At 34.4% G+C, this 11,895-nt stretch overlaps 2 protein-coding genes across 2 annotated transcripts; both read right to left on the bottom strand.

Moving 5' to 3' along the window:
• Positions 1-5,219: 5,219 nt before the first annotated feature.
• LOC107016936 lies at positions 5,220-5,957 on the bottom strand. Its single transcript, XM_015217249.1, has 2 exons — positions 5,625-5,957; positions 5,220-5,495 (listed from the first exon to the last, which is right to left on the bottom strand). Exons 1-2 carry the CDS (start codon positions 5,955-5,957, stop codon positions 5,220-5,222), a joined length of 609 nt encoding a protein of 202 aa, XP_015072735.1.
• Positions 5,958-10,334: 4,377 nt separating this feature from the next.
• Positions 10,335-11,059, bottom strand: LOC107017547. The gene is made up of 2 exons (XM_015217724.2): positions 10,777-11,059; positions 10,335-10,426 (listed from the first exon to the last, which is right to left on the bottom strand). The coding sequence occupies exons 1-2, from the start codon at positions 11,057-11,059 to the stop codon at positions 10,392-10,394; spliced, it is 318 nt and encodes a 105-aa protein (XP_015073210.1). The 3' UTR covers positions 10,335-10,391.
• Between the last annotated feature and the right edge of the window lie 836 nt (positions 11,060-11,895).

The following is an 11,895-nucleotide window of genomic DNA, read 5'->3' as shown; positions in this document are numbered from 1 at the left end:
ATATCAGTTTTAACTATTGAATAAATTTATTTTTATATAGTTATATTTTTATTCAGGATACTTTTCATATATAATATGGTAAGAAAATTAATTTATTTCTATTAGGGGAAAGAATTTATGTGTATAAATATCATGGTAATCCATCTTTTGTAAGTACCATTTCTTGAAATTAGTTCATCAACAAAGCTTAATTTTATTCTAGTAATGGAGGGTAAGAAGACTGTCGCATGTCAAAAAATTCCCATAGAAAAAATAAAAAACAAAGTCGCTCGATATGCCATATTTTCAAAATGTCGATCGTGTTTATACAAATTGGCTGGTGAACTCGTTCAACAACACGATGTGACATAGGAATAGTTCTTTCTTCTCCAACGAATAAGCCTTATTCATTTTTTCATCCAAATGTCGAAGCAGTCGCTCAACGTTTTTTGAATCTCAACATAGAATTAAGTGAAACTACAATATTTGTTGCGACATGTGTCCGAAACAATGTGAATGAAATCGTAGATAAACTAGCAGAACTTAAAATTAGAGAAGATGTTGCAAGCAGGGAAACAATTATACTTGACCAAGCCAAAGAGATCAGAGAAATTGGTTGGTGGGAGGATATTGAAAAACTTGAAACTAATGAGTTAACTCAGTTTGAAGCTTGACTAAACGTTGTTGATTTTCACATGAAATATCGTCTGAAACAATTGAAAAACGAAGTTGCATCTAATACTTCATAGATTCACTTCTACATTAATTTTTGAAAATTTATAATTCATTCTGCTTTTGTTTTATTATAAAGAAAGCTCAGATATTATAATAATAAGAAGAAGACAAGAAATATAAGATAGAGGACTTTTCTTATTCAAGTGTGTCTTTCAAATGGTGAGTGATTCTCTATTTATAGTATTGAGATATTACTCCAAAATTTATCTAATTAATAGATACATAGTTATCTTGGAAGTTCTTATCACCTTGGAAGCACCTATACATAAATCCAATTAATAGTTGGATAAATCTAATGGATAATCCACATATACTATAAAATGGATTTATAACACTCCCCCTTGGATATCTATAGATTATGTGCCTCGTTAAAACCTTACTAGGAAAAACCTAGTGGGAAAAAGCCTAGTGAAGAAAAAAGAGTACACACATCTCATAATACGCTTTGAATGTTGCCTCATTAAAAACCTTATCAGGAAAACCCAACTTGGGACAAAAACATAGTTAAAGAAAAGAGTACAACGCGTATTTCACTCCCCCTGATGAAAACTTTACGTGATATCTCGGAGACGACGCATTTCAATATTGTATATCAACTTCTCAAACATTGATGTTGACAATGCCTTAGTGAATAAATCAGCAAGATTATCACTTGAATGGATTTGTTGAACTTCTATCTCACCATTTTGTTGAAGATCATGCGTGAAAAAGAACTCTGGTGAAATATGTTTTGTCCAGTCTCCTTTGATGTATACTCCTTTCAGTGGAGCTATACATGCAACATTATCTTTGTAAATTGTGGTTTGTATATTCTTTTTCAAGGAAAACCACACATTTCCTGAATATGGTGGGTCATTGTTCTCAACCAGACGCACTCTCGACTTGATTCATGGATGACTATTATTTCTGCATGATTTGAAGAAGTGGCTACCAACGTTTGCTTCATTGATCGCCAAGATATTGCCGTGTCTCAAAATGTAAACAAATAGCATGTTTGTGATCGAGCTTTATGCGGATTAAATAAATACCCTGCATCTGCGTAACCAATCAGTTCTGACCTGAATTTATTGGAATAGAATAAACCAATGTCCATGGTCCCCCGAAGATAACGAAGTATGTGTTTTACACCATTCCAATGTCTTTTTGTTGGGGAGGAACTGAATCTTATAGTAGACTTACTGCAAAACAGATATCTAGTCGAGTATTGTTAACAAGGTACATTAGTGCCCCGACTGTAGTAAAGTAAGAAGTTCCATCACCAAGAAACTCTTCATCCTTCTTTTGAAGCCGAAATGAATATTTATTAATGTCAAGCGATCTTACCACTATTGGAGTACTCAATGAATGTGAGTTATCCATGTGAAAACGCTTTATCTTTTCTGTGTACGTTGATTGATGAACAAGTATTCCATTTGACAAATTCTCAATCTGTAGGCCAAGACAAAATTTTATCTTGCCGAGATCTTTCATTTCAAATTCTCTTTTCAGACATTCAAAAACTTCTAAAAGCTCTTTACGAGTTTCAATGATGTTCAAATCATCAACATACACAACTACTATAACAAATTCAGACTCTGACCGTTTAATGAAAATGCAGGGAAAGATCGGGTCATTTTTCTATCCTTTCTTTAACAAATATTCACTCAGACGATTGTACCACATCCTCCCTTACTGTTTCAATCCATACAACAATTTCTTAAGCTTTATTGAACAAGTCTCTTTTGAATCTTTGTATGCTTCATGAATTTTCATGAAAATATCGTACTCCAATGAGCCATATAGATAGGCTGTGACAACGTCCATTAGATGCATTTCAAACTTTTCATGAACTGCCAGATTTATGAGATATCTGAAGGTGATTGCATCTTCCGTAGGAGAATATGTCTCCATGTAATCAATGACAGGTCTTTGAGAAAAAACTTGAGCAATAAGTCGGGCTTTATATCTCACGACTTCACCTTTCTCATTTCTTTTTTCGTACAAAAATCCATTTGTACCCCACTGACTTGATATCTTCAGGTGTTCGGATTATTGGTCCAAAAACTTCACGTTTTTCTAGTGAAGCCAATTCTGCTTGAATTGCATCCTTCCATTTTGACCAATCATTTCTCTGTCTACATTCATGAACAGATTTTGGCTCAAAATCTTCATCTTGTTGCATTAATGTCAATAGCAACATTATAGTCAAATATATTGTCAATCACAACATTATTTCGGTTCCACAACTTTCTCGTTGAGACATAATTCATTGAAATTTTATTGTTTTCAGAAGTTTGAACCTCCTCAGATATTTCATCATGTGTTATGACTTGGGTCTCATGTCGAGAAATTTCTTTCAACCCATGATAATCTTGATCATTTATTCCTTTTCTCTTTTGAGGATTTTTATATTTGGAATCAATTTGTCTATCACGTTTCAAATGTGGTCTAAACTCATTTGTCTTAACAATTTGTCCCGCCAGGACATCAACTCGAACTGAAGCATTAAAAGTTGAAATATGCGATTTAGTAATCCTTGAAAGATTAGTAAAAGCATCTGGCAGCTGATTCGGAATTTTCTGTAAATAAATTATTCTTTGAACTTCTTGCTCACATTGATTTGTTCGAGGATCCAGATATAGAGATGATAAATTACAATCTATCTCTTTTTCCAATTGCTTATGTTCTCCCCCTAATATTGGGTATATAAATTCATCAAAATGACAATCAGCTAATCTTGCCTTAGATAAGTCTCCAGTCATAAGCTTCAAATATTTTATGATTGAAGGAGATTCATACCCAACATATATCTGCAACCTTCTTTGGGGCCCATCTTTGTACGTTGTGGTGGAGCAATCGGAACAAATACCGCACATTCAAAAATTCTAAGATGGGAAATGTTTGGCTCTTGACCAAAAGTCAATTGTAATGGGGAGAATTCATCATAATTGGTTGGACTTATGCCCACAAGTGATGCTGCATGCAAAATAGCATGCCCCCACATAGACACAGACAACTTTGTTCTCATTAGCAATGATCTAGCTATCAATTGCAGATGTTTAATCAATGATTTTTCTAGACCGTTCTGAGTGTGAACATGTGCAACTGGATGTTCAATTGTTATACCAGTAGGCATCAATAATCATTAAATGCCTGAGATGTAAACTCACCAGCATTATCTAGACGAATTGTCTTTATTGTATAGTCTGAAAATTGTGCTTTTAATTTTATTATTTGAGCCAATAATCTCGCAAAAGTCATGTTGCGAGTCATAATAAGCACACATATGACCATCTTGTAGAAACATCTATCAAGACCATATAATATCTAAAGGGTCCACATGCAGGTTGAATTGGTCCACATATATCACCCTGTATATGTTCCAGAAACGCAGGGGATTCAATTCCAACCTTAACTGTTGATGGTTTAGTGATCAACTTTCCTTGAGAACAAGCAACACAAGATAATTCCTTTGATTGAAGGATATTTGGGCTCTTTAAGGTGTGTCCATGTGAATTTTTAATTATTTTGCGCATCATATTAAATTCGGGATGGCCCAATCGGTCATGCCAAATAATAAAATCATTAAAATTAGTAAACCTTTTGTTTACTACGATATGTGATTCAACTGTACTTATACTTGTATTGTACAACCCAGAAGAAAGCGCAGGTAATTTTTCATGCACAATTTTCTTCTCTACATTAATTGTAGTAATATAAAGGTATTCAACCTTTCCTTCATTAGCCGTCTCAAATGATAGCCATTTTGACGGATAACTTTGAAACTTAATAAGTTTCTTTGAGACTTACTACAGTATAATGCATTATCAATGGCCAATATTGTTCCTCCAGGTAGTAATAAGGTTGCTCTTTCAGAGCCCTCAATTAATTTTGTACTACTTGATATTGTGTTGACATATGCCATTTTCATAAATAAATTAGAAAAGTATTTCTTTTCTTTTAATATTGTATGCGTTGTATCACTATCAAGAAGGCATACATCTCCATTACTCATTTTGAATCCAACTGACAACTGAGGATTTCTATTAATTTTCATTAAAATAAAAATACATTAAAAGAAGTACGAAACAAAACTAATAACGGTAATTTCAATACTTTAACATAAAGAACATGATAAATAAAAATACATAAGTAAATATTAAATAAAATATTAACAGACTTCTTTCCCAAGCTAAAAGATCAAACATCAGTTTCGATCTTCAAAGAAGTGATCAACTTCCATATAAGTAATGTCACCAAGGCCATCAAAAACATCATCCTTTAAAGCCAAATTTGCTTCAACATCTTAATCATATTTCTGAGATGTTCTCGCATTATCATCATCTTTAAGAGTCATATGTGACTCAGCTCGAGCATTGGATGAGAAAGTACCACTTTTACTTCCTTTCCTTTTAAAGGAATTTTGGTAGAGCCTAACAAAATGCTCATGTGTGCGGCATTCATTCTTCCAATGGTCTTTCATGCCACAACGAGGCAATTACTTTTTGAGGGGTTATTTTGAGAACTCATGTTGTTCTCCCTTTTATTATGACCACCACCTCGACGATTGGTGTATCCCTCTTTTCTTTGCCACGTCCCCGTGCATTACTATAACCCCAATGATCATCTCTTTTTACTTCAGATTTATCACGTGCTTTCACCACATTTGCTTCCGATAGTGGAGCAGTTCCAGTGGGACGAACTTCATGATTTTTCATTAAAAGAGCATTATGTTGCTCAGCCACCAGGAGACATGTGATCAGTTCAAAGTATTTATGAAAACCCTTTTCACGATATTGCTGCTGCAATATCACATTTGAGGCATGGAAAGTAGTAAGTGCCTTTTCCAACATGTCCTCATCTTTTATAATCTCCCCACATAATTTCAATTGGGAGGTTATCCTGAATACAATAGAGGTTTATTCAATTACAGTCTTAAAATCTTGAAATCGTAAATGCATCCACTCATAACGAGCTCTTGACAACGCTGTTGCCTTTAAGTGATCATATCTCCCCTTTAGATTAGTCCACAATTCAAGTGGATTTTTTTCCATTAGATATTCAATCTTCAGGCCCTCATCAAGATGATAAAGAAGGAAAATCATAGCCTTCGCCTTATCTTGGCTCGATGCGTCATTTACTTGAGTAATTGTGGCATCAAGACCTTTAGCAGCTAAGTGAATCTCAGCATCGCGTACCCATGAAAGATAATTCTTTCCAGAAATATATGATGCCACAAACTCAAGTTTGGATAAATTCGACATAATGAAATTATGAGAGAATATGTGAATTAAATAATAATATTTATATAATACCTTTGCAAGTAGCAACTTCGTGCTGATAACGTATTATTAAGAAAGCTCAGAATATTATAATAATAAGAAGAAGACAAGAAGTATAAGACAGAGGAGAGAACTTTTCTTATTCAAGTGTGTCTTCCAAATGGTGAGTGATTCTCTATTTATAGTGTTGAGATATCACTCCAAAAGTCATCTAATTAATAGATATATAGTTATGTTGGAAGTTCTTATCACCTTAGAAACACCTATACATGAATCTAATTAATAATTAGATAAATCTAATGGATAATCCACATATACTGTACAATGAATTTATAACAGTTCTATATTTATTTTTATAGTTTTACAGTGATAAGCTAGCTATTACATGTACTCTACAATGATAGTTATAAAAAAATATTATTTTCATTAATATTAATATATTTTTCTCATATATGTTTGATATCTCATTTTCTTATGTTTTGTTTTATAAGTACTTTTTTAATTTATTGTGTTTTTGCACTTTTTTGTGATATAAAAATAAGAAATGCTATAGGTTTAATTCTTAGAAAAAATTGTTATTAATGGAAGTAATGTTAATTCATAAAAAAAAAATTATTTTAGATTACATGTAGTTGCATCTTCAATATAAAATTAAAAATAACAAAAAATTGAACTGACAACAAAATTTCAAAAATTAATGTAGAGATAAATCTATTATGAAGCATTAGATGCAGCTTCATTTTTCAATTGTTCCTAAAGATATTTCATGTTAAAATTAGCAATATTTAATCAACCTTCAAATTTAATTAATTTATTAGTTTTGACTTTTTCAATATCCTTATACCAACTAATTTTTCTCTATCTTTTCCACTTGGTCAAGTATGAACATTTGCTTGCTTGCAACAGCTTCTTTAATTTTAATTTTGCATATTCATTTTCGATTTCATTCACCTTGTTTCAAATATGTGTCGTAACAAGTTGTGTAGTTTCACCTAATTCTATAATCAGCAATGTAAGCTGATAAAGCCAGCAATGTAAGCTGGAAGGTAATCTCATTCCTCCATTAATGGAGGTTGAGTTCCTGGCAGTATGAAGAAAGAAGAAGAAGAAGCTTTTGTATTTTGGAATGCACAACTAAATCAGTACATTGGATGTGTATATATACACATCAATGAGTAGTTTAACAAATCAACAAAAAATGCAAAACATGTGAACACTAACTAACTATAACCAACTATAACTAACTACTTGAAAGTTGAATAATAACTAACTAACTAACTAATTGATTGATAACTAACTCATACTAATTAAGCTAGTTTTATCACCCCCCCTCAAGTTGGAAGTGAGCTATTTACAGACAACTTGTTCAACAGATTAGTATGTTTAACACCAGTCAATGCCTTAGTGAAAACATCAGCGAGCTGAGAGTCTGTTGAGACATATTGGAGTGTAATCAGTCCTTCTTGTAGCTTTGTCCTGACAAAATGGCAATCAACTTCTATGTGTTTAGTTCGTTCATGAAACACTGGATTCTTAGCAATGTGTACTGCTGCTTGGCTGTCGCAAAATACTTGTATAGGCAAAGGTATTGTCACTGAGAGTTCACCAAGTAGTCTTTCTAGACACACCACTTCTCCTACTACTTGTCTTATAGCTCTGTATTCTGCTTCTGCTGAAGATAATGACACTGTAGGTTGTTTCTTAGACTTCCAACTGATAGGGCTATCTCCCATGAGGACCAAGTAACCACTCACTGACTTCCTTGAATCAGGACAAGAAGCCCAATCTGAGTCACAGTAAGCACTGATGGTGATATCAGGTCTATTATTGATAAAAACTCCCAATGTAGGATCATGTTGTAGGTATCTGAGTACATGATAAGCTTCCTTTAAATGAGGTTCTCTAGGATATTGCATGAATTGACTGAGATGCTGGACACTATATGCTATATCCATTCTTGTGTTAGCAAGAAAATTAAGTTTGCCTACTAATTTTCTGTAGTAAGTAGGATCTGGTAATAATTTCCCTTCTGTAAGCCTCAGTTTCTCAGTAGGATCCAATGGTGAAGTGGTAGACTTGTAGTTCATAGAATCAAATTCCTTCAAGAGATCAAGAGTAAACTTCCTCTGTGAAATAAGGACACCATCCTGCCTGTACAATATCTCTAATCCAAGAAAGTTATGCAGCCTTCCTAAATCTTTTATTCTGAATTTCTCATGCAAGAAGAGCTTCAAAGATTCAATCTCCTTCATATCAGTACCAGTTAAGATAATGTCATCAACATATACAGCTACAAACACTAAAGAGTGACCATTTTTCTTGTAAAATAGTGAGTAATCACTGTCTGAATGAACATAACCCTTTGAGCAAAGACTATCAGCCAGTTTCTCATACCACTGTCTACTGGCTTGTTTCAAACCATATAAGGACTTCTTCAATTTGCATACCATATCACTACTGTCCACTACCAGTCCTGGAGGTAATGCCATGTACACCTCTTCATTCAAATCACCATGTAGGAAGGCATTATTTACATCCAATTGGTACAAATCCCAGCTCTTCTTTACTGCCAATGAAATTAGTGTTCTGACTGTAGTCATCTTTACCACAGGTGAGAAGGTTTCATTGTAGTCTATCCCAGCTTGTTGAGTGTATCCTTTTACCACCAGTCTAGCTTTGAACTTTTCTATGCTCCCATCTGCCTTATGTTTAATCTTATACACCCATTTACATCCAATAACATTCTTTTCTTTTGGCATCTTAACCAGCTCCCAAGTATTATTAGTGTGTAGTGCATCAAACTCTTGTTTCATTGCTGCTTGCCAGGCTGGATTCAAGCTTGCCTCTTCATAAGATGTAGGCTCAATATCATGTGAAATATTATGGATCAACTGCTGACTTTCAGAACATAATGTAGAGAAGCATACATGATCAGGATGATTTGTGAAAGATGTGAGTGAATGTTGAGAATCAGCAATATTATTTATAGGTGAAGAAGAATGTAGCTTAGGTAATGAATAGTTATAGTCTTTTAAGTAGCTTGGAGGATGACAAGATCTAGTTGTCCTTCTAGGTGTAAGGACAGATACATTTGGTCCAGTAGGTGCTGTGACAGGTATATTTAGTTCAGTAGAAGGTGTTGTGGATTCAGTTATAGGTATATTTTCAGGTATGTAAACTTGATCACAAGTGACTTCATCCAGTGTGTGTTGATTCAACATCTCATCATCAATAAAAGTATTTGTCTTACTAGACATGCAAGGCAACTTATCAGAGTGATGAACAAGACATTGCAGTATAGAGTCAAAACTAGAACCAGCAGGAGTAATGACAAAAGGAAGAACAGTTTCATAGAAAAAAACATCTCTAGACACATGAATTCTCTTGGTAGCCAAGTTTAAGACCTTGTATCCTTTTGTGTTAAAAGGATATCCAATGAAAATGTGAGGTACAGTTCTTGGTTCAAATTTATCTTTATGAGTTTTTAAAGTAGTTGGAAAACAAAGGCATCCAAAGTTTTTAAGATGTGAGTAAAAAGGTTTCTTCTGATATAACAACTCATATGGAGATTTCCCTTGAAGTAGTTTAGTAGGTAATCTATTAATCAAATAAGTGGCAGTTAATACACACTCTCCCCAATACCTCATAGGTATTTTTGATTGAAATAACAGTGCCCTTGCTGTCTCAAGAAGGTACTTGTGTTTCCTTTCTACTACCCCATTTTGTTGTGGTGTGTAGGGACAAGATTTCTGGTGTATTATGCCTTTTTCTTGGAAGAAACATGTTGCCTCAGTACTAGAGAATTCTAAGCCATTATCAGACCTGATAGTTTTCAATCTAGTGTGAAATTGATTTTCTATTAAGGATATGAAAGCTTTTATAGTATAAAGAGCATTGCTTTTACACCTAATAAGTTGTGTCCAAGTAGCTCTACTGTAATCATCTACCATAGTCAAAAAATAGTGATATCCATCATGTGTTGGTACATTATAGGGTCCCCACAAATCAACATGCAGCAACTCAAATACTGAACTAGTTGTAGTAACACTTTCTGGAAATGGCATTCTAGTTTGTCTAGCCATTGGACAAATTGTGCAAGTGAAAGGTTGTTTGTTAGAGAACTTTAAAGGAATGGTAGATATGTTTTTCATTTTCACAAATGGTACATGTCCTAATCTAGCATGCCATAAGAATTCATTGTCTTGATTGAAAGAAAGATGAGCAGCTGAGTTAGAAATCTTAGCAGTGGAACAGACCTTTTTATTGATTATATGAGAGTGTCTTGCACTAGGTAGTGATGGTGTTTTACAGTAGTTCAGAAGGGAAACAGATTGACATTTCTGATGAGAAGTAGTATCATCATTTACAGATGGAATGTGACACTTTGAACAAAAGAGATACAAACCACTCCTTGCTTTACCAAGTGCCAGAGGGCTCTTCAGAGAAGGGCCCTGCAGTAAACAAAAATTACTGTTAAAACTGACCATCCCTCTGAGTTGATTAGCTAAACAATAAACTGATATTAGGTTGAACTTGAAGCTAGGTATGTACAATACTTTATACAGAGTTAATGTTGAATTCAAACACACATCACCAATTTCAGTCACTTTAACCTTGTATCCATTTGGTAAGGTGATTAAGAAGGGATAAGGTAGAGGCTTAAGGTTTGTGAGATTGTGTTTTGTGTAGGTCATATGGTGAGATGCCCCTGAATCAATGATCCAAGAGCCAGCAGTTAATCTTTCACATTTACATGACATATCACCTATCTTACTGATAGAAGAATGACAAGCAAGTATACCTGCTAGGCTTGCAGCTCCACTTGACACATTGTTTGAATATACAGATTCATTTCCAAGTAAATTGAGTAATTGTTCATATTGACTCTTTGACAGATTCACTGGCATTTGTTTTCCCTGCTCAAAATTTTCTTCACACTTGTTACCATCTCCCTCAGAGGTATGTACATTTGCTGCAGATCCTTTTCCTCTTCCTCTTGGATTTCTTGTGTTGGTTGGATAACCATGAAGTTTGTAGCACCTATCTTTGACATGTCCAGTTCGTTTACAATACTCACAAAACATATTTGATCTATTACCAGCATTAGAGTTTCCCCTATAGGCATTAGTGTTGTTGAAATTTCCAGTATTGTTATTGTTGAAACTGCCAGTGTTGTTGTAACTTCCATTTCCCCTACCTATGCTTCCTCTATAAGAACTAGAGTTTGTTGAATTATTTTGAGACAACATAGAAGCATTAAGTGAAGTGGACTCCAAGGCCATATGATTTAGAGGCTTCATTTCTCTCTGCCTCTCTTCCTGTGACAGGATAGCAAATGCCTGTGCCATTGTAGGCAAAGTAGACATCATGAGGATGTTCCCTCGCACAGCAGTGTACATCTCATTTAGGCCCATCAAGAAGTGTATAAGTCTTCTGTCCTGCTCAGCCTTATACAATTTTACCTTTCCTCCACAAGTACACACACAGCTACACTGTGAATTGACATCAATTGCACTCATTTCCTCCCACAATTTCTTCATTTTAGTATAGTAACCAGTAATGTCTAGAGTGCCTTGCACCAAATCATTTATTTCCTTCTGCAATTGATATAGTTTGCATCCATTAGTCTGATCATATCTATCCTCCAATTCCTCCCACAATTCCTTAGCATTGTTAACATATTGTAGGCTATCTCGCAGCTCTGGGGAGAGGGAGTTTAGAATCCAAGATGTCACCATATCATCACATCTCTCCCACTGCATGAATGATGGATCTGTAAAGCTTGGTTTTACGATCTTACCATTGATGAATCCAGTTTTATTCTTAACCGACAATGCTCTAAGAACTGCTCGTCTCCATGATCTGTAACTAGTTCCATCAAACACTATAGGAAGCAAGGTAGAAGCAGCATTTTCAGAAG

This window comes from Solanum pennellii, chromosome 4, assembly GCF_001406875.1.
Source record: "Solanum pennellii chromosome 4, SPENNV200".
Lineage (NCBI taxonomy): Eukaryota > Viridiplantae > Streptophyta > Magnoliopsida > Solanales > Solanaceae > Solanum > Solanum pennellii.
This window is presented reverse-complemented; position numbering and strand designations above follow the sequence as displayed.

Coding starts and splice junctions, on each gene's coding strand:
- LOC107016936 (XM_015217249.1), bottom strand. CDS start 5,957: ATGTCGAATTTATCCAAACTTGAGTTTGTGGCATCATATATTTCTGGA. Junction 5,496..5,624: donor GATTTCAAGATTTTAAGACT/GTAATTGAATAA, acceptor GTGATATTGCAG/CAGCAATATCGTGAAAAGGG.
- LOC107017547 (XM_015217724.2), bottom strand. CDS start 11,059: ATGTTTTGTGAGTATTGTAAACGAACTGGACATGTCAAAGATAGGTGC. Junction 10,427..10,776: donor TGGAGCTGCAAGCCTAGCAG/GTATACTTGCTT, acceptor TGTTTACTGCAG/GGCCCTTCTCTGAAGAGCCC.